The 23,127-nt window shown below is 45.2% G+C and overlaps 1 protein-coding gene across 4 annotated transcripts in view; it reads left to right on the forward strand.

Moving 5' to 3' along the window:
• EPHB1 (EPH receptor B1) overlaps nucleotides 1-23,127 on the forward strand; it is a 451,907-nt gene that overhangs the window by 283,243 nt on the left and 145,537 nt on the right. For 3 of the 4 annotated variants that reach the window (XM_074033728.1, XM_005545827.4, XM_065539952.2), the window contains one exon: nucleotides 20,944-21,099. The exons of the other annotated variant lie outside the window; for it this stretch is intronic. In XM_074033728.1, the coding sequence (XP_073889829.1) occupies nucleotides 20,944-21,099 (156 nt within the window). The remainder of the gene's footprint in view (nucleotides 1-20,943; nucleotides 21,100-23,127) is intronic. 4 annotated transcript variants of the gene reach the window in all.

Below are 23,127 nucleotides of genomic sequence, written 5' to 3' on the forward strand. Positions count from 1 at the left end.
TGTCTTCTGCAACATTCTGAACCACCGACTTTAATAATAATGACCCCTTATCTGTGCAGCCACAAGCAGATCTGGCCTAGGGCTCACCTGTGTTCTCCAGTGGCTGAGTTAGTTGATTAACACAAAGAGGCAACCAGAGCAACCCTGACTTTGAGAAATTCCTAAAGGGAAGCTAAGTGTGTCTTCCCAAGTTCATTACCTGGTCTCAGAACTTTATAGCCACACCTCATAAACTGGTGTGGTGAGACATTTGGCTGCTCTCTTGGAAGAGACATCAAGAGTGATTTAGAACTCCTGCATGCAGGTTTCCGGTCAGTGTCAACACATGGAAAGCTTCTGGAGGGCTGAAGCCTTTATGAATGGTTGCTTCCTTCTCCCTACTGGAATCACTCACCTTGGAGCCCAGGTTTATTGCTCCGAGATTGTAAAGATGCCAAGGAATGGAGACAGCCTGGTTTTTTATTGTGCCTGCCTCAAATGGAATCTGCCTGTCTGGACAAAGGTAGCATCACGAATGTTTGATGCGGGTGTCTCGTCTTGTCCTGAGGACCCCAAGCCTCTCAGCATTGCCCAGTGCTCCTCAGCACACACACATAGCTCATAGCAATGAGGCAGCTGGGCCTTGCCCTCCCTGCCTCTGTCTTCCCCAGTTGACTGGCATCCCCTGCCACATGTCCATCTCAGCCTATTATTAACACCTCCTTCTGTCTCAGATCGCTTCCTTTCCCCCAGGGAGTGCTGTGGGTTTGAAATGATGGTCTTTAATCATTTCTTAAGTGACCAGCCCTGAAATCATTTCTTAGTGCCATACACACAAATTAAATCATAAATCCGCAGTGGGCTCTGCAAAGAACTGAAGTGCAGCCCCTGATTAAGAGCTGAGGGGAGGCCTCCCCAGGAGAAAGGCATCAATGTGTGCCTAGAGGAAAGGCCAGGGCCCTGGAGAGAAGAAAGAAGCTTCTTACTAACTCCCTTTGCACAGAAGGGCCTCTTTGCATTTCTGTTGTTATACTCTGCACAAAAGACATATGAGAGGATGCAGACAGATATGTGGGGAGTGGTAGGAGAGCATCTATGTTAGGGTTAGGAAGTCCAGGCAGCCCCTTCCAGGACCGAGCTGCCTACACTCAGCCGTCCAGAATCAGCCAGGCCCAACAGGATCCTTAATGACCTCTGACGGTGGGAGAGAGGAGGACCAGAAGAGTGAGGAATCGCAGGCACGCCTCGAGAGAAACTCAGTAGTGGGCGTGGGAGAGGGTGTTCCTGAAACATATCCATGCTCCCTACTTATTTCAAGACTCAGCTCGACATCATGCCCCTCTTTAAGACTTCCCAGTTTATTTGGAACACTCAGTCTCTCTCCCTACAAAGACAAAGTCTTCTGCTTGATTAGGTTGGTGATGGGTATATGGCAATGACACTAGCAAGCTGCTAAACATCCTTGACTCTTTCCACCACCATGCCTTTGTGCATGACATTTTCCTTGCCCTGGAGTGCCTACCTTCATTTTACCTACCTAGTAAACTCCTATGAATGCTTCAAGGCCCATATCAGTTGTCATCTCCGCCAGGAGCCTCACTCTCCCAACTAATATAGAGAGGAGACTTCTTTCCCCATCCCTCTGTATGCTTCTCTTTTCACATTCACATGCTGTTGTATAATTATTGTTAACATTTCGTTCTTTCACTGAGTTTTCTGTTCCTTGAGAATGGGGACTCTAGCGTACTCTTCTCTGTAAAGTCAAAGTAGCCAGCTCAGGGCTTGAATTCAAGGAGTGATGTTGCTGAAACTGTGTAGTCAAGTGGTTGGAGCCTCACAGTGAAAGAGCTCTCTATTTTTTGCCTCCGGCATGCTTTGCTTATGTAAGTCACTCGACTTTTGAGTTGAGAATCTGAGTTTCTTCTGCAAAATGAGAAAAATAAAACCAGTACCTTTACTATTGCAATAGCCTGCAAAGAAGATAAATCTGAGAGTGGGTTGTTGGGGGAATGTGTCAAAACCCTTTAGCTCCTGAAAAATTCCATTAGAAAGTCAAGGTGTTGGTATTGCAATTATTATTTGATTCCCAAATGGTGAGAGTGCTTCCAGAAATGTGCTTTGCTTGATGAACCAATACATTTTTAGCCCCCACTGATGAATTTGGGAATCGAATACCTGTCATCTTGAAATAATTGACACATCTTGGTGAGGCACTTAGATTCCTCTGATGAAAGTCTGGTTTCTTACTGAGAATGAGGAGGAAGCCGTGTTACATGGGAGCAATATTGTTTTATGGACCTTTATCTTGGTTATTAACAAATGAGCGTTACATGTGGAAATGGTAAAGGGGGAATTCAATAATGAAGTTTCATAGGATTATAATGATTATTAGCCTAATGATGATGAAATCCAGGCTTCGATGCATGTGGTTTCCTTGGCATTCTCTGTTCTGTGCCCTTTATGCTGATGGGCAGCAGCCTGGCTGCATCTGTCCCTAACATCCCATCCTGAAGTTATATGGGAAGTGGGCATAAATGTAGTTGGCTCCTCTAGCAAATCTGGATTGGGATATCCATGCACAATAATAATTATAGGTGCCCATATGTTATGCAAATAGCAAAAAACTTATATTCTAGGGAGCCGACATCCACTAGAGGTAGGAACAGTTCACATCAGTGAATGCTCACTGCCCACCCTGCTGCTGAGCTTGCCAAGGGTCCTCTGGAAAAAGCAGCCCATCTCACCAGCATTCACACTCTATTCATTTCTCTGTGTGCACCAGAAGCCACTGTAAGGATGAATTTGCCTTTCAGAGCAGGCCTCTGTAGAATACCCAGCAGCCACATCCATGCATCACGTTTTCACATCTGGTCAGGAATTCAGGCAGGCAGGAACTCAGAGGGACTCAGAGCCAGCATATGACATAGACCATACTTATTTTTTTTTTCTCTTCCTTTAGAGGCAGGAAAAGTAGGACAAGATGCCCTAAGTGAACAGAAAAGATATTCATCTTGTCCCTTTCATAAGCCTCTCATCTGAACTCATGTTGACTTGAACATGTGACTTTTTGAGCCTGAGTGCATATACCCATGAATACAGAATGTCCCCACCCCCATACATAACTTACCATAGTAAATAGCTGGAAAGGACATCAGCTATGAAGCCAGACAGACCTGGTGGTGAATTATACCTCCATGACAGACTAGCTGGGAAATATTGGGCAAATTGTTTTATCTCTGAGCCTCAGTATCACTGTCAGTGAAATGGAAATGCTACTATCTTTCTCATATAGTTTCATCGAAAAGAAATGTTAAGATTACATTTGTCTATAAGAAACATGAAAATGAAAGATAATTGTGGTTTTAAAAATACCGGTTTTTTTCTCATGTAAAATAAATCCAGGTTGGATGGCACTCCATGATGTGATGCTGGAAACCCAGGTGCATTCTACTTTGTTGCTTTGAAATTCGGAGCACACAGTTTCAATCTTGTAGTTGAAGATGGCTGTTTGAGTTCCAACTATCATGTCTACTTTTCAGCCAGCAAAAATGAGGAAGGATGGAAGAAGAGCTAACTTTCTCTCAGAAGTCACATAGGGTACTACTTCTCCTTGTATCCCTAGATCTTAGTGATTCAAGCCAATACGCATGCATTATCAAAGCTTGATGGGAATGTCCCATATAGTGGGGGAAAATGTTGACTCTGAAAAATAGAAAATATTAGCAAGGTGATGACACATTGTCTATACTGAACATATTAGCATTTTATGATAGAAAATATTAACTGCTATTAATACTTTGAATTGAGCAGTTATTTCATGCCAGATATTGTACCAAACATTTATATTTTCTATCTCATTCAATCATCAAAACAGCTCTATGAGACAGGTACTAATTTTTACACATGAGGAAACTGAGGCTCAAAAATGTTATAGAACTTGCTTCGCATGACTCTAAGTAGTAGAGTCTATAACTGAAGCTGGTACTCCTTTCTCCAGGAAGTTATGTTGGCATAGTTGATGTTTAACGTAAGTAGTTATACACAGTAGTTTTTGTTTATTCCAGGTAAATTTACTTGGTATAAAAATATTCCAATGAGCTATCAAGTCTCTGGAGTCAGCAGCCTGCATTCAATTCCTATCTGTACCACCAGCTGTGGGATTTTGAACAAGCTACTGGACTTATTTGAGCCTCAGTTTTTTAATGTGCAAAATGGGAGTAATTGTAGCACTTATCTCTTGGGGCAGTTGTGAGGATAACATGGGATTATTCTGAGTAACATACCTGGCCTGTGATGAATGCTTAAATTCTTGTTGTTATTATTAATGAAACAATTGTAATTAATACCAACACAACTTTATAACCAATTTTAACATGTGGTGGGTAGCTTGGCACACAGACCTTGCCTTGGAAGGGTGAAGTGAGACACATCAGGTGCTGAGGGTAGGAGGGCAATTAAGAGGCCTTTGCTGGTCTGATCCCAAAGGTTGAAAGGTGAGATTGGGCACAGGAGAGCCGGCCCCTTCCTGGGCGGCAGAGGGAGCAATGTCGTGTTCACCTGTCCAGCTAGACTCCTGTCATTCCTCCAGCTCTGGGCTCATGTCCTGCTGTTTGCTTTGGGGGAGTCTTTTCTCAAGTTGCTCAGCAGTGCCTGCTGCTCCCTCACTCCATTCCTCCCTCTGGGCCTTCCCTGAGATCCTCACCTGCTGTTCCTTCCCTAGGTTCTTCCTGATGTGCTGAGCCCAGTTGAATGGCTTCCCTAAATGTGCATTGAAATCTAAGTGCTAAGTGTATCCTTAACACCTCTAATCTCTGCTGCAAGCTTCTGCTCTAATTGTGTTTCACTGACAAACCTGAAGGCAGTTGGTGATACTAATATTCATCCAGGAAACTGCAAATAAGGAGGACACAGGGCACTCTGGAAATTACTTCTCAGCACCTAGGAATAAATGGTCACAGGAAAGAATGTGACTATCCAACCGTTTGCTGTCTCTGTCGCAGTGGGAGGCCTCACCCAGCTGATCTGATTCGCAATACCCACCGGTCCATTCACATGATCTCCAGGGATCCAGCGCCTAAGGCTGGCTCTGCCTGGGTACTCAAAAGGAGAGTGTCCTCCCTATTCCAGAACTTGCAAGCCCCACTTCTCTTTTCAAAGGCTGCTTCAGAGTTGATGAGGTCCTAAGCAAAAGTTGCAGGTCAGACAAAATGAATACTGCCAAATCTCTCTGCCTTCAGCCTTTTGGATAAATCTCATGCATATATTCTGCCTTGTCATAGTAACTCTTACTTGGAGAATCTTTTGGGATGACTATAACCTTATTTCAATATTGATTATTACTCATGGTTACTTCACTTTTTAAGAATTGACTCGACTTGCAAAGTGCTACATCCACTATCACTGCAATTTAGGAGCTGAGATCTGGCTGAACAACCCCCCCTGGCAACATTGTGGCAGAGCCAGTTAGACCTGACTGATTCCTTCGTGACCTTGGACAGGCCACTTTCCTCTAAATAATCTGCTTAGGGAGGTCCATGCCCATGTCTGCAGTGCCACACTGTTTGGGCAGACAGGCAAGGACAGGGCAGTGTAGGGGGAAGGGTTTCTGCCCCTTATCTGTCAAGACAGCTCTGATAATTTAGCCTGAGAATTTCAGCCTCAAAACTTTTGCTTTGCCATTAAAAGAAGTAAAAATTATTTCTTTTGCTTACTTGTCCCACTTGAATGCCGTGTAATATCATTATAGATTTACGTGTTTATGACTTTGTAACCTGGGGAGAAGCTGGAAATTCCACTTCTCTCCATTTCTACTCCTGGGTTTCTGTAAAGGTCACAGCAAAATTATTTTATCAAGTACACCACAGAAGGGGAAAATCTTAATCTTATATTATACATATGCAGCACTTGACCTTCTCTTGAGATGCAGCACCTCTTAGCTACACTTGCTTAAACAGAATGCAGCTCTTCCCTGATGCATACAGAGAGAATAATTAGATGCCCTTGCATCCAAGTTGGAGAGCAGTTGGGGTGGGGGCAGGGGTGAGCTCCACAGAGCTGCAGCAGGCTCATGCTTATGATGGGGCCATCTGGGCAGGTGGAGCAGACACTGGCACCGTGACTTGTTTTGGTTCTCCTGCACCTCTGGCCAGGTCATTGCCTTCTCTGGGCCTCATTTTTGCCATCATAAGTCTGTGATGTGGCAATTCAATCACAGGTAGTTTCTGCTTGGAACATTGTGTTAAAGGGTCAGCACTCTGCTGTGGGTTGAGTAGGAATGAGTGCCAAGATTGATTAGCAATGTCTGCCACGGCAGGCATGGAGAGGTGGTGACAGTATCTGTGCTGGGTATCGGCAGCCCCTATTCTAAAAGGTATTTCTAAGGTCTTTTCCAGCCCTGTCTGTCTGTGATTTGTGGGCTCACCAAACTCTGGGGTGAGGAAGCCAGGAAAGGAAGGAACAAGAGCAACCTTCCCTAAGAGAAGAGTTGTATTTGCCTGGTCAGAGTTTGGAGAGTAAATGAGATTTGTGTGATACATCTAAACACAGTTGCTTGTGTGTGTGTGTTTCCTATTCGCTCTGTGAAAAGCAGAGAGAGCAAATGAAAGCAGTGTCTGTCCTGGGTGTGACCACCCAGCAGACCTGGCTGACTTGTGTGTGCCCTGGTGGCGAGCCTGTGCCTCTGGGGCTCTGGAAAAAGTGAGAAACTGTGTGGCTTCTTGTCATTGTCCAGCCTTTAGATAGAAATACAGTGAGAAATCATCTTCATTTATCTTAAGAACTTGGTTATAAATTTTTTTTTAAGGGAATCCATTAAGGTCCGTGTCAGGGAAAGTGCTTAAAAAATGAGGTTTTTCTCAAAAGGAAAACACTTCAGTTTGAAAACATGGGAAGCAGCCTGACTGCCAGCATATGTCCTGCTCATCCCCTGCCTGGAGCTACCAGATTGATGGTGTTTTTAGAACACTGGCAGCTGGGCACTGATGAGGGTGGAGACTGGGCCTCAGGAGGGGACAGTTGGGGGTTCCCCTGTCCTCGCTGATGCAGCAGAGACCTAGGCCTAGCACCCAAGAAGGATAAATGACCTGGGGCTCTCAGAGTGACCAAAGTGATGGGACCCTCCCTTCTGTTGGGTCCCAGGGGCCCCTTGAAGCGTCTCCCTCATGGTTGAGAGTGAGGTGTCAAGGGGATACCTATCTCCCTTTAAAGAGTCCATCCTGGCTGCTGGCAGGGTGCTTCTGCTGTCTTCTAAAGCACAGGTTCCTCTCCACTGCCCTCCAGCATAGGCTTACCACTTCGTTTACCTCCCTGCTCTGCCCTCTGGGAACTGACACTATTTCCCTGTCTCCTGCTTAGCTGTGACATCAGATCTTCTCAAGGAGGGCACGGTCCTGCCTCTGGAGTCCAACATCCTTCCTTCCTCCCTCCCTCCCTCCCTCTCCCCTCTCTCTCTCCCTCCCTCCCTCTCCCCTCTCTTTCTCTCTCTCTCTCTCTCTCTTTCTCTCTCTCTCTCTCTTTCTCTCTTTCTTTCTTGAGACAGAGTGTCTGTCGCCCTGGCTGGAGTGCAGTGGTGCAATCTCGGCTCACTGCAACCTCCACTTCCCGGGTTCAAGCGATTCTCCTGCCTCAGCCTCCTGAGTAGCTGGGACTACAGACATGCGCCACTACTCCCGGCTAATTTTTTCTATTTTTAGTGGAAACGAGGTTTTGCCATGTTGACCAGGCTGATCTCGAACTCCTGGGCTCAAGTGATCCACCGGCCTTAGCCTCCTAAAGTGCTGGGATTACAGGCGGGAGCCACTACGCCTAGCCTGGAGTTCAACATCTTAAGAATTCCACCCCCATTTAGCTGCGTGCTGCCTCTGCATTGGGGGCTCCTCCAGACCCCCTTACCCTTCTGATTCCTGCATATCTGGAATTCCTCACTCCTTGACAATGGCCCTCTTCTTACCCAATGTAAAGGCAGTGACTATCTGATATCTATCTCAGGGCACACAGAAAGTGCTCCCCAGATGTGTGTTGAGTGAACGAGAGAATGCCTATAAAAGGAAAACAGCTCATCCTTCAAAAGAGATTTTTTAGGGGACGCTAACGTGAGTGAAGAGGTGGAGTTGGGGACACAGAGACATGATGGCTCACAGAAAGGCTAGGCTTGAGTGGGGGCCTTCTGTGCCAACTCCCAGGCCACTCCCCACACTCCACCGCCCTCTCTGCCTTGTCCTGCTGCCAGTGGGGCCTCACTTCTTGCCTTCTTCCCACACCAGTTACTCTACTCCTGCCTAGCACTGCCCTCTGATCTTCCACTGTTTGAAAAAATCTTTTTTAGCTAGGCATGGTGGCCCACGCCTGTAATCCCAGCACTTTCAGAGATCAAGATGGGCAGATCACTTGAGGTCAGGAGTTCAAGACCAGCGTGGCCAACATGATGAAACCCTGTCTCTGCTAAAAAATACAAAAATAATTAGCCAGGCATGGTGGCACATGCCTGTAGTCCCAGGTATTCAGGAGGCTGTGGTGGGAGAATCTCTTGAACCCTCAAGGCAGAGGTTGCAGCAAGCTAAGATCACACCACTACACTCCAACCTGGGTAACAGAGTGAGACCCTGTCTCAAATAAAGAAATCTTTTGCAATTCAAAAAACTAATATAAGTTCACTGCATAAAAATTGGAAAATATAGATCATAAAAGATGTTTTAAATGTGTATAATCTCATCTTTATAAAAGAGTGACATATTTGAGAACAATATTTGTTCCCACTATTTGCCAGTGTTTTTAGATGTCACTAACCACAGGTTTTCACCATCTTCCTTGATTGGGTATGATTTTCCATTTATGGATGCACTATAATTTATTGATCTGACATCTTATTTTAGGGCTTTTAAGCTGTTATTAGTTTTTTCATGCTATAAACAATATTGTCATGAATACCCGCATAGTTAAATCTTTGAGCTACCTGTGATTATTTCATTAATATAAATTCCATAGAGAGAGGAGCTTGAGCACCATTAGGCCATTTGCCTCTCTGGGTCCCAGTTCTCCACCAAGCCCTGGAAAAGAGGGCAGGCCAGCACACAGCAGCATCAGCCTCGCTGGTGTCTGGCTGTTGTGACCCTGCTCTGTCCCACTCCCCTCCATGCTGATCATTTCAAGGTTGTAAGAGCCTGGGAGAGTGAAGGACCAGGCCCTGCCCCTTCCCAGTCTCTGCCCAGTGGTCCCTTACTTCCCAGTTAGCTGCATTATTGCCTCCTTCCCCAGGGATCCCCCATGTCCAGGGTGTAGGCTTTAGAATGTCGGGTGTCTGTGGGGGCAGACCAAGATGTTCGTGCTGTTTCTTCTGGGGCTGGGCTGTGGACAGGAGGGGCCTGTCAGCTGCCTCCTCCACAACTCCTCCTGTGTCCTTCCCTTTTCCTTCTATTCTGAGGCAGGCAGGGCCAAGGAATAAGTTCAGCTGAGTCCCTGCTTCTTGGGTGACCTGAGAAAGTCAAGTGCCTTCTCTGGCCTCAGTTTCCCTCTGTGTAAGGAAGCGCAATTGTTCCCAGCTAAACCTTCTCCCTCCTGCTTTCCCTCTTCCCTGCTGTCTCTGTCTTCCTTGGTGCTGCAGCATCGTACCCCTTCCTGTCCCCTCTGTTGGCCTAAAGCTAAGGAACCAGCCCATGGGACGCTCAGCAGTTACTGGCTGTCCAGTTGGCCTGCTGTGGAGGAGATACAGGTAATGCTGCAGCTTCAGGGACAGGAATCTCTGGTCAGAGGTCTGTTCCCTGTACCATTCCAAAGTCCAGAAGGCTCTTCTGGCCACTCTGCAGATTCCTGAGTCTGAAGATTGGGTTCTCTCCCACATAGACACACACATTGTTTCTCTGACTTTGTCTGCAGGCCAGTGGTCAAGGGACAGACTTGGGGCACAGATGCAGCAGCTGCAGGAAGAGCCAAATCAGTCCTAGTCTCTGAGTGAGACTCTCACCTTCTCTGCTCTGGACCTTTCATACTGCCACTCCCCAATATTCCCCCCAAAGTTATAGGGACAGTGAGCCTACTGCTAAAGTATTGGATTTCTAAAAGAGGACTCCAGGAAGAGGAAAATGCCTAGCCCTAGAGGATGAAATGTAGAGGGCAGGCTTTCTGGGGTTAGCAGGATAGCAGGGACACAAGCAGACAACAGGTTGCAGTCTTTGACTCCTCACACCCAACCCAGTGCCTGGCATCTAGTAGGGGCTCAGTGCCTATCTGTTGAATGAAGGAGCAATCCCCAATCAATTGCCAGACCCTTCTCTTCTAGATAGCTCTTGAATCCATCTACTTCTCTCTGTTCCCACTACACTAGTCCATTATCACTTTTTATGGGCTACTGAATCTTCCTGTAAGTGTCCCCACTCCTCCAGTCCATTCATTTCCCAGCAGCCAGTGTGATCCTTTAGAAACAAAATCTGATTCTGTTTCTTCCCAATTTCAAGCCCATCAAGTGGTTCCATGGACCTCAGGATAAAGTCATGGGCTGAGTGGGTGACATGAGCTCAGGCTGCCCCTCCAAGCGCTCAGCCGCCTCACTTGCCTACGGATCCCACCCACCCCACGCAGGCTCTCTGCCGAGCCTGAGCACTCAGGGCCCCTGCAGGCACTGTACTCAGGTCCTTGATGGAGTCATTTTCATTCTCCAGGGCCTTTTCACAGGCTGCTCTCTCCACCTGGAAGCTTCTCTATCTCCTCTCACTAACCCACCTTGCCTCTGCCTATCATAGGAGGCTTATATCTTCTTTATGCCTTAACTTAGATGTCGCTTTCCCAAGACCCTCCCAGACAGGGTTAGGTCGCTACTCTAGCGCTTCTATGCCACATTAATCCCATCCATTGGAATTTCCAGCTTAAAGTCTGTCTTCCTCCACCACGATGTCAATTCCACATGGGAAATATCTTTGCATTTTTCCTCCATTGATGTATCACAGTGCCTAGCATACCTCCAAGTATGTTAATAAATACTTTCAAATGAATTGTTGATGAAAACATTCATCCTGGCTTCTTGTGGAAAACATCTTGAAGATATTTATTGAGGAGATACTATATTCCAGGAATTTTACATGTATTACACTGATCTTCACAATAGCTATGGGAAGGAAGTCACCTTAGCACCCCTTTTTACAAATGGGTGGACTGAGGGTCAAAGTTTAAATAACTTGCTTAAGATCACACAGCCAGCACATGGAAGTTTTTCAGACCCCATGTGTGCATTCTTCCAGAAGACCTAGAGCAGTGGTCCTCAAACTAGAGCCATATCAGAATCGCCTGGTGGGCTTGATAAAATTTGGATTAGTGAGTCACGCCTCCAGATTTTCTGGTTCAGTAGGCCTGGAGGAGGGTCTGAGATTCTGCATTTCTGTCCGTTCCCAGGTGACACTGATGCTGCTTGTCTTCGTTCAAGTTGCTGTAACAAATACTGGGTGGCTTAAACAATAAACATTTATTTCTCACAGTTCTGAATACTAGGAAGTCCAAGATCAAGGTGCCAGAAGATCCAGGGTCTGGTGAGGGCCCACTTCCTGGTTTGCAGGTGACCATCTGTTCATTATATCCTTACATGGCAGAAAGAAAGAAAGCTCTCTCGTATTTCCTCTTAGGCCATTAATCCCATTTATGAGGGCTCCACCCTCGTGATTTAATTACTCCACAGAGCCCTCACCTTCAAATAGTATCACATTCGGGGGTGGGCACGATGGCTCATGCCTGTAGTGCCGGCACTTTGGGAGGCCGAGAGGGGCAGAGATCAAGACCATCCTGGCTAACATGGTGAAACCCCATCTCTACTAAAAATACAAAGTTAGGCGTGGTGGCACATGCCTGTAGTCCCAGCTGCATTAGAGGCTGAGGCAGGAGAAGCGCTTGAACCCTGCAGGCGGAGGTTGCAGTGAGCTGAGGTCACGCCACTGCACTCCAGCCTGGGTGACAGAGTGAGACTCTGTCTTAAAAAAAAAAAAAAATTGCATTCAGAATTAGGCTTCAACGTATGATTTTTTTTTTTTTTTTTGAGGGGCAACTTTTAGTCCATAGCACTGCTGATTTGGAGACCAATTTGAGAACCTGGCCTAGATCATTACAAAACACCTGGGCTTGCTTTATGGCGATCCTCACACCCTAATCACTGACCTTGGACCAGAATTGTAGGATCCAGGCCTGGACTCTCTTCTGAGAGAAACTGATGCCCAGCACAGCCTCCTACAACCGAACAGGACCCTGGCTCTGAAGGCCCTGGCTACACTCTGGGAACAGGCTGCCATCAGGACCTGAGTGTCTGTCCCTCTCGCTTGAGACACTGCTCTTCTGTTTGTCACACTTCAGTCCTGACCAGTGATCGCCCCATTTCATCAAGGCAAAGCACCCCCACCCTGGCCCACCTCTTTAACAACTTCCATGCGGATGCATTCTAGGCTTGCTACTCCTACTGCTGTCTGAACAACTTAATAGCACAGTAAGTTACAGTCTCTTCTGTGTCATGGTGCCTGCAGCATTCATCAATTTCAGCAAGTGTCACCATGAGTGATACAAGTGTATGACACAGCTAAGTGTCCCCTCTGCACAGGCCATTACAGCTGGCAGCAGGCCCAGGGAGGCAAGAACTGGAGACTCATTTGGCTCCAAGTGCCCAGGTTGATGTAGAAGTAAATGCGCTCCAGCCCTCCTCCCACCATGGCCCCCATAAATGCTTTGTATTTTTGGCACCTTCTACAACTACTCTCAAAGTTTCCCCAGGTAAGCTAGGGATCCTGCTGTCTCTGAGTCTTGGTGCAATCTTTTCCCTTTGCCTCATACTCCCATCCTCCCTCGGTGCCAACTTTTACCCATACTTTGAGGCCCTATGCATGAAACACCTCCTCTAGACAGCCTTCCAATGGCAACCCACTCTCCCTTTCCTCTAAAGACCTCTGGCACACAGCCTCTCCACCTCTGCCGTAGAAATTTGATTGGTAAACACTTCACCCTGACCTGCTATGCTCAGCTCAGCTCCTTGGCTGTGCAATATTCCATTGTATGAATGATATGAATGTTGCATAATTTATTTAGCCAATACCTGATTATCAGACTTTTAAGTTCTTCCCTCCCTCTTCTTCTCTTTTTTCTTTCTTCCCTATTATAAACAACACTGTGATGAACATCAATGAACATAGATCTTTTCCTACACCTGCTTGCTTTTTTTTCTAGAATAAGTTTTTAGAAATAAGTTTGTTGAATCAAAGCTTTCAACATTTTGAAGCTCTTAATACACATCAAATAACTCTCCCAGGAAACAATAAGAGTCCACACTTTGGCTGGGCACATTGACTTACTCCAGTAATTCCAGCACTTTGGGAAGCCGAGGCAGATGGATCATTTGAGGTCAGGTGCTCAGGACCAGCCTAGCCAACTCGGTAAATCACATCTGTACTAAAAACACAAAACTTAGGTGGTAGTGGTGCATGCCTGTAATCCCAGTTACTCAGGAGGCTGAGGCAGGAGAATCGCTTGACCCTGGGAGGCGGAGGTTGCGGTGAGCTGAGATCACGCCACTGCACTCCAGTCTGGGCAACAGAGTGAGACCCTGTCTCAAAAAAAAAAAAAAAAAAAAAAAAAAGAATTCACACTTTGTGTGGGACTGCTCATTATCTTACATTCTCTAATATTAATACCATATTTGTTGTTATTATTATTATCATCACAGCTTTTATCTTTTGGGTCTTATCACAGCAGTCCTTCAGCAAACACTCATTCGACTAGCCATAGAATGTGTATGCCTATGTGTAAAGTTTGTGCTAAGTGCTGGGGAAAGGGAAATACAAAGATGATGAAAACACCTAGTGTCAGCCTTCAGAGAACTTTCAAACTAGTACATTCGATGGATGGATGGATGGATGGATGGATGGATGGATGGATGGATGGATGAATGGATGAATGGATGGGTGCTTGGAAAATATTTATTTGCCGTCGGTTTTCTCAACACATTGCCATAAATATAAGGGGAATTGGGAGTTTCCATAAGGCTTTGAGTCCCAGTGGAATGTCCTGGGGCTATTCAGGAAAACCCATTCTGGGAAAGCAAAGATTGCTTTTGAGAATAGACAGAGGAATCCCAGTGCAGAGACCTCATGCCACCTCCTTCTAGGGAGTTTCACCAGGCCTGAAATTTCAGAGCTGGGAACCTATTTGGTCAGCCACCAGTAATGTGAAGGTGATGGAGACATTTGGCCACAGAAGTGACTTTAAATAGTGGCCCAATGTGGGGCCACAAGACCTATGGAAGGAGCTATGTAGAGCTGTTTGCATGACCCACAGGAATTTCTTGCCCGCCAACACCACACCTATCGCACAATTCTTAGCAGCTGCTGAGAGAGGCTCTTCTGCCTCTCTTACAGAATGAGAGCAAAGCGTAAGACAAAGGAAGGGGAGGTTGTAGGAGCAATGAACTGTGGACTGTGAACCTCCTTCTTCCTGGCCAGAAGCATGTGCCTTGCCTCTCTCCCAGTTGCCCCATGAGGCAGACTGACTTCCCTGAGCCAGCTGCTGAGCTGCACCTGCCTTGAGAAAGGCACCCGGTTCTTAAGCAGGGGATGAATATTCATTGGCATGAACCTTTGCAAACTCATTTGGGGGAAAAAAAAATAGATCAGAAGAAGTAATCAGATTATTAAAAAGAAAGAGCAAGGACAGAAGGTGGCGGTGGAGGGAAGAATCACATTTAAAATGCAAGGAGAGATTTCCTCCCTGCGGTGTAGCTCTGACCCCCTCGACCATGCACTGAGAATAGTTAAGCTCTCCCACATTTATGCTGCATAAAAATGTCGTTTTTGAGGCCTCATTTGAGAGGGGGAGGGGCAGCGGTAACACGCACCCTCTACATCTGAAAATTATAAAACAATATTTTGAGGTCTTCATTTTATCTTCCTTTGATATCAAGAAAAATTGTGAGAGCTAAAGAGGCTCTGGTGAGTGCTGAGTGACAGGTTAAAGGGCTCCAATAAAGATTAGATGGTCCACTATCTCCTGAGGAAATTGCATAAAAGTGGTTATTCCCTCTTGCTTCTATTAATTTCCTCTTCCTGGCTGCTTGGAAATGCTTCATAACCTGATGCTGCAGATGGGTACGAGAAGCGCTTTCCATTATCTCAATCACTGTACTGTTTATGAGACACTTAATCTGTTTCTTTATAAAGTAACAGTACTGTAGGTGATGGACTCAGTGCCACTGGAAGTCTGCGTGCATGGACAGGCGGAGAGGGGTGTCTCGAGAGTATTGTAAGCAGAAGGTCATTTGTTACATTGCTGAGGTGCTGAGAAGTTCAGTGGACGTTTCAAGGTGACCTTCTGGATACCAGCCAGAGGAGACGTGCAGCCAACCCTTGGCACTTGAACAGGGAGGCAAATGTGTGTTTTGTCTGTTGAATGGAAAATATACACATGTTTAGGCATGGGGTGCTCAGATCTTGTCTCCTCTCCTTTTCTGAAGTTGGGGGTGGGGAAAGAGATGTGTGGTGAGGTCAGGGGGAGGAGTGCCACCCAAAAGCCTTGGCTATGCAAGTTTCTAGGCCTTCTGTCTGAACTGAGATCACTTACAATGGAGGAAAGCAAACCCCCTTCTCTTAAGGAAACGAGGCAGTTGTAGGCTGCACTGGTGTTAGAAATGTCCAGTCCTCCAAGTTATGTTGTCCCATTGTATTAATACGAATACACAGCAAGGTGCAGGTGGCTCTTCTCTTTCTACCCACCTCCTGGAAACGTAATGGAACTCTCCCCCATGAGGTTCGAAGCTGACCACTTTCTGACCTAATTTCCCTTCCCACTTCTCCTGTTCTTCCACCTCTTTTCTTCTCCCTTTGTCTTTTCCTCTCCTTCTGAATTTCATCTCCTAATCATCACAATAAGCTTTTTAATCACCATTGCCAACTACCAAGAAATGGCACTTTTTTTTTTTTTTTTTTTTTTTTTTTTTATGAGACAGAGTCTCACTCTGTCACCCAGGCTGGAGTGGAGTGGCGCAATCTCGGCTCACTGCAACCTCCACCTCCTGGGTTCAAGCGATTCTCCTGCGTCAGCATCCTGAGTAGCTGGGATTACAGGCACATGCCACAATGCCCAGCTAATATTTTTTTCTTTTTTGTATTTTTAGTAGAGACAGTGTTTTGCCATGTTTGTCAGGCTGGTCTCAAACTTCTGATCCCAGGTGATCCACCCGCCTCGGCCTCCCAAAGTATTGGGATTACAAGCGTGAGCCATCACACCTGGCCTGAAGTGACACTTTTAACCATTGTTTAAAGCACGAATTCTATGAGAAAGTATAGCACAAGTGTGGTTACAAGTTACAATCTAAAAGGTTAATAAATGAACTCAGGAATACTGCTTCTCTTATAAAGTTTCTTATGACTCTCATCTTATAAGGAGACTCTGCAAAAGGTGTATATCCAGCCACCTGGTCCCCTGTGTGCATACAAGCATAGCACAGATCCTGCTGTATCAGAAGCAGCATTCTATCATCCACCTCCCTCACCAGGAATGAGCTTCCTAATGTCGTCTACCCCATCTGTGCTCTGTTCTATTCCTATAGTCTGGTGTCTGGCTAGGAGTCAATTAAATTTCTGTTGAACAAGGGGCTCCCAACTGTAGCAATAGTGCTGACCATAATTCTGCAAAGGAACTCCGGAGTTTTGAAATGATATGAAAGCAGAGAACTCTGTTATTTACCTCAGATTGCCTGAAAGTGCTGAGATGTGTTTGGTTAGGCTACTGCCGTATTTAATTATTATTGTTTGAAATCATAGAGTCTTTATGCAGGTGAGCAGTCTCCAGGCTGCCAGAGTCTCCGTCACTCTGCACTGTGTGACTCCCGGCTGCTTTATATTCTTAAGTGACTGACCTGGCTCCAAAGGCCATTTGCTTTTGCTTCTCTTGACCTGAATATTCTCCATCAGAATCCACCCAGAAGCTCTATTTATCAACCCAAGTTAAAGCTACTTTTTCTCAAGGGACAGCATAGTTTTCTTATTTATATTTCTATGTTAAATTTCTAGTGAAACAACAATATTGTTAACTTTTGTTTCTGATTAATGGCACCCCATACAAGGTAAGTTAAAAAGGCTTTGTGGATTAGCCTGGCACTTTAACCCTTGTTTAAAGCATGAATTCTATGAGAATGTATAGCACAACCATTTAAAAGTTTTATAAATTACTGGGCATATACCCAAAAGATTGTAAATCATACTATGATAAAGACACATGCACACGTATATTTATTGTAGCACTGTTTACAATAGCAAAGACTTGGAACCAACCCAAATGCCCATCAATGATAGACTGGATAAAGAAAAAGTGACATACATACACCATGGAATACTATGCAGCCATAAAAAAGAATGAGTTCATGCCCTTTGCAGGGACATGGATGAAGCTGGAAACCATTATTCTCAGCAAAGTAACACAGGAACAGAAAACCAAACACCACATGTTCTCACTCGTAAGTAGGAGTTGAACAATGAGAACCCATAGACACGGGGAGGGGAAGATCACACATTGGGGCCTGTTGGGGGGTGGGGGGCAAGGGGAAGGAGAGCATTAGGACAAATAGCTAATGCGTGTGGGGCTTAAAACCTAGATGATGGGTTGATAGGTGCAGCAAGCTACAGTGGCACATGTATTGCTATGTAATAAACCTGCACATTCTGCTCATGTGTCCCATAACTTAAAGTTTAAAAAAAAATTTTAATAAATGAATTTAGGAATACTACTTCTTTTATAAATTAAGGCATGCCTAGATAGATTTTATGAAAGTACTAAGTTATAAAGTCTGAGTATTAAGGAGATTCATACATTTTGTAATTATATGTAAAATATATTTTGTAGATATGATTCACCCATTGTACATAACAGAAATCATATATGTAGAAACACAGTCTTCCATTGGGTTCCGGGATTTATTTTCCCACTTTGGGACTTGAAATTTGTATTCTGACCCTGAATTCTAAACGTCCCTGGAAAGAAACCTTGTTTTTTTGTTTGTTTGTTTGTTTGTTTTGGGTTTTTTTTGGGAGTGGGTAAGTTGGGATGGAGAGGAGTTAGCATTATTCAGCACACATTGATGCTAGCGACATTTCATATTTGAGTTTATTATTAATATATTATGATTTGTGGGAGTTATTGTGAGAAAGTTACAGTTCTTTTTCATAGACCTTTTATACAGATGAGCAAATTGAGGCTCTGAGGGATGATATAACTTGCCAGTGGTCACCAAGCTAGGAGCTGGCAGAGCCAAGAATTGACCTCAGGACTGTCTGACCATTGCCAAATGCTTGTTTCTCTGGGGAGAATGGAGTCAGACCCCATCCTGGAAACTCTCTCCTCAACCACTCCCCAAGCTTCTCTCCCTAATGGCCAGCTTGGACATCCTCCCCTCCACTTGCTCCTCTTGTGTACACCTTGGAATTCAGAGACTCAGTCACCCAGAGCCTACCGTCCTCCATCAGAAACCTCAGAAGAGGCACTTTCCACATCCCCCTGCCACTTGTGGATATCAGGACAATTGTTTATGCTCTTAACTTATTAAATGTAAAGTGAGGAGGCATTTATGTGCTAGAAACACCTTGTTCTTCTTGGACTGGTACATTAAGAAAATTACGGCATGGCAGGGGCCAAATATGAATGCTTGAGTCGTCACCACTACGCCTCCCCCACTCTCCAGAGACAGAGCTCCTGCCAAGTCCAGGCAGCACAGGCCTGGGATTCGTTTGTATTCACTGGCTGCAGAACCAAACAGGGCCAGGAAGGCTGGGGATTTATTAGGAAAAGAGCCAAGCGTTTCTCACAGGAGATGAGGAGAGATATGGAAAGAAGAAAAGGAAAGAGGGAGAAAAACAGAGGGAGGGACCGTACTGAGTGGGCTGGGAAAGATGGATTAGTAAGCCAAAGTCTCGCATACTTTTGCCATTCAGAGCTTCTCCTTTTCATGTTTTATTTGTTAGATCTGTAGTAAAGACTCAGATGTACTTTTTTTCTTTCTACAGAGAAGTTTCTTCTGAATGTGCTGAGATGAGTCAGGAAGTGGTCCCTTTTTACGTGGGTCACAACTGGCATTGTTTCCCCAAAACTGGGAAACAACATTCGCTCCAGTGTCTTCCCTGATCCCAAGGGATGCTCTGCAAAGTAAGGCTTCTTGGTGAAAAAACATAGCGTTTTTAAAAGTTCTGAGAAATTCTCAACAAAGAATAAGATGAACTTTTAAAATTAGCATTTGTAAATATCTGGCCACAGTACCCTTTTGTCATAGGTGTTAACAATCCAAAGAACGTGGATCCCATGGAACACATTTGGGTCATGCCATTCCAGAACACTGTGTTTCAGAGATTCCTTCCTGTCCAAAATGGGACCCCACCCAGCACACGATTGGAGAAACTGAAACCTTTTCCTCACCTTAAGTGAGCAATGGAGTGAGATAACTTTCACAGCATAGAAAACAATTCTTTCTTCTAGTCTTAGCAGAAAAGCAGTGGATATTTTTCAAAGAGCTATGTGTTATGTCGTCACTATCATTTCTCCCACTGTGTGATCCTTGGTAAGTTTTGTAACCTCTCCGTGTCCCAGTTTCCTCATTAGCAAAATGGGGATAATAATGTCTACCGCATAGAGTAATGCATGTAAAGCACTTAACAAGACAAGTTAACAGATGGTGGCTACTGCTGTTATTAAAGAATATTCTGCACTTTACAGGAGGGAACAATACATTTGAGAAGATTAACTTTCTATAAGTAGAAACCATTATAATGGCTCTTCCATTATACAATGATCACATTGTATTAGATTTATATGACTTCATTGGATCAAGAGCTCCTTGAAGGCAGGCTCTATTCTTGAATTCCCTATGCCATGTTTTCAGCAGGAACACAGTAAATGTTTGTTGAATGAAGTAATGAGGTGTGTAAGAAAGCCAAACAAGTTGACCAGTCAGTAAGTTTTACCCAGTCTCAAAGGAGGATGAGCCAGAGTAGGTTTCACGGGGACAGGAAGAGTGAGGGCTGAGATAATAAGGGAGGGCCTTGGGGAACTAGGGTAGGCAGGATCAATCTTGGGAGGGATCAGCAAGGAAGAGACCAGATGTCTGGGCTCAAAAGTCTCTACAGATGAGACAAAGTTAAGACCCAAGGGACAGCTTGGAGCCAGACTTTTCAGGGAATGACTCATTATAAGCTGATCCCACAGGAAATTAAGAGGATGTGCTGTACATGTGAGCACCCCTCCAGTGGAGATCAGGTTGTAGCAGGTGTTCCCAACCTTCCCCACTGCCATGTGCATGATAGATGACACCAAGTGCATGACATGTTCCCTGGTGCGCTGTCTGCAAAGTCATCCTTTCCTTGCCCCGCCCCTGAAAGCATATCAAAATGCAGTTAAAGGAGAATGATGTTGTTAAGGCAGTAACCTTGAAATCACTCTAGTTTTAAAGAATCACTTATGAATTTCAGCCCTTTACCATCATTCATAACAAGAGCTTGTTAATACATCTCATAGTGTTCCTCATGTGTGCTACAACATGGCATTGAAAAACCGTAGGTCCAACATGTCATTGAAAAACCTCGGACCCCTTTCTATCTGAGGCCATAAGATGAGATGTCTTTAGTGAGTGGCTCAGAGAAAGGCCATGGATGTTAACCAGGTAGACAGAGGAGGAAGTAACCATTTATAGAGCACTTATGTCCCAGGAACTGAGCTACACATTAGATTTGTTTTCTCAATTCAATCTCTTGACACACCTGGAAGGGAAGAATTATTATGCATTTTGTTCAAGTGAGAGAGGTCATTGGTACCAGGAATGTATATTTCACAAGGGATTTCTGAAGAATTGGAAGTGTTAAATATGGGTTTCCCGTTCTCTTTAAAGAGGAAGACACTCCTTTTCCGGTTGTAGGGCAGAGTTTCTGGCTGCCACACTTCCATTAATTATCACATGGTCTCTTTGTGTTCTAGCCTGCCCTGCAGGGACATTCAAGGCCAGCCAGGAAGCTGAGGGCTGCTCCCACTGCCCCTCCAACAGCCGCTCCCCTGCAGAGGCGTCTCCCATCTGCACCTGTCGGACTGGTTATTACCGAGCGGACTTTGACCCTCCAGAAGTGGCATGCACTAGTAAGTGTCTAGTAACGGCTTTGGGCTGGAGAGTTTGGTTCCCTGATGGTGCAAGTGGTGGGTCTGGGGCAGGGAAGAGAAGACATCATCCTTTGATCCCAGAGCAAAGCAGAATTGCTGGCCGTGGTGCTGAAACATACATCTCCTGTGCTCGGAGTTCAGGGGCCTTGTCCCTACGTATCACTGGGTGAAGATTACGGTTTTTTCCTTCCCCCTTCCTCCCATATAACAGGGCCTTCCTCCCACCCCAGAAAGATAATTTCTGTTCATCAGATGCCAGACTGGAGAGTTCTTTGGATGCAAAATCATAATCTATTATCACCTCCTCCAAGGAGTCCCTCCTGGTGCCTGTAGCTGAGAATCTCCTAACTCTTTGCTGGGTTTCCTGTATATTTGTAACCAGACTCCCCTCAGAGTGCTCATCATTTTATTAATTGTCCAGTTATTCTGTACTTATCTCAGTTATCAAATGAAGACTATTGTGTGTCAGGACCATATATTCATCTTGTGTGCCTTCCAATGCCCAGCCTGATGTAGCACTTGTGCTCCTGTCAAATGACAAGACCAGTGGCCTGACCACAGAGTGCATCTCCAAGGCAGAAATTCTATGGACTGGAGCTAATGCATTGGCTACATCACTGTCCCATTATATAATACAGAGGGAAGAGCAGTCTCCCTGCCAAAAATGGAGAAAGGCAGCTACACTCTCTGGATAGGGATGTGAGAAGGGGTGCATTTCTCCCAATATTCTCCCCCATAATTGTGGGAGGAGACAATCACTACTGTCCCTGCACAGTACTTTGGATAATTTGCTCCCACTCCTCTGAGCATTTTAGCCCTGAAATGGGGATGACCTCTCTTTTCAGTATTCCCATTGTATTTGGGAGTCAGTGCTCCAGGTTAGCCTCTAATATGTTAGAATTTTCTTCTCATTGGATAATGTTGCCTGCCTCCCTGTGAGCAGGGACCTTTCCTTACACCTCCCTGGACCAAATCCCTTCCATCCATCCCCAGCACAGAAGAATGTTTCATATATACTTTCTGTTTGATGAACAGAAAAAGTGACTGGACTCCGAGTGGAAGAACTTCTTAATTCTAGCCTTGTAGTGTATGTAACCTTTACTGAGTAAAGAGGGCGAATAAAAGTATCTTCTAGATCAAGTTCCTGAGTTCAATCAATGTGTATAGATTTGAACTGATTTTCTACAGACCTCTCTCTCTGGTGAGTTAATATTAACAAAAATTATTGTATCTGCTGACCAGAGGTCTTGTTTTTCTGTCGTGCTGTCTCCTCCACTGACTTCTGAGGTTGCCCTGGGGGTCTTCCATGAGCCCAAAAAGGATTGTTTAATGTACTTCTTTAGAAACCACTTAAGGATGCTGAATCACTGCTCCCTGGATGTTCAGACCAAAGACTAGTCTCCATGATTGCCAAAGTATATGCCCAGGGTCTCACACTATTCCTCCTGAAAACACTCCTTTCCATTCTTTCTCATTAACCCCTCTCACTAGCCGGCCTCCTTCTACAGATCAACCATGCAAATAGAAGGCTCGGCGTCCAAGCTTCCCACTTCAGCAGACACACCCTGTAAATTCATCCAGTCCCTGGGTACGGTCACCTAGAGGAAAGGTAGACCAATGACTAAATGCTCAGAATGTTGATGTGCTGCTGCCCTCCTTGCTATAGCATCTCTCTCTTCTCTCTCTCAAGGCCTATTTTCCAGCCATCTGATCTGATGTACTTGAACCAGGAGGACTAATGCCTGGTTAATACCTGGGCTGGGACTGGGGGGTGGGAAGCAGGAATTGCCCAAAGCCTCCAGTATGTACTTTCTAGATCCTCACTCCACTGGACCTACTCATATCCTGAGTCTACCCTCCTTAAAATCAGACCTGAACCAGGCATGGTGGCATGCACCAGTAGTCCCTGCTACTTGGGAGGCTGAAGAAGGGTGATCACTTTAGCTTAGGAGTTCAATTCCAGTGTGGGTGACATAACAAGACTCCCATCTCTAAACTAATGATAAT

The sequence above is a fragment of the Macaca fascicularis genome, chromosome 2, assembly GCF_037993035.2.
Source record: "Macaca fascicularis isolate 582-1 chromosome 2, T2T-MFA8v1.1".
Lineage (NCBI taxonomy): Eukaryota > Metazoa > Chordata > Mammalia > Primates > Cercopithecidae > Macaca > Macaca fascicularis.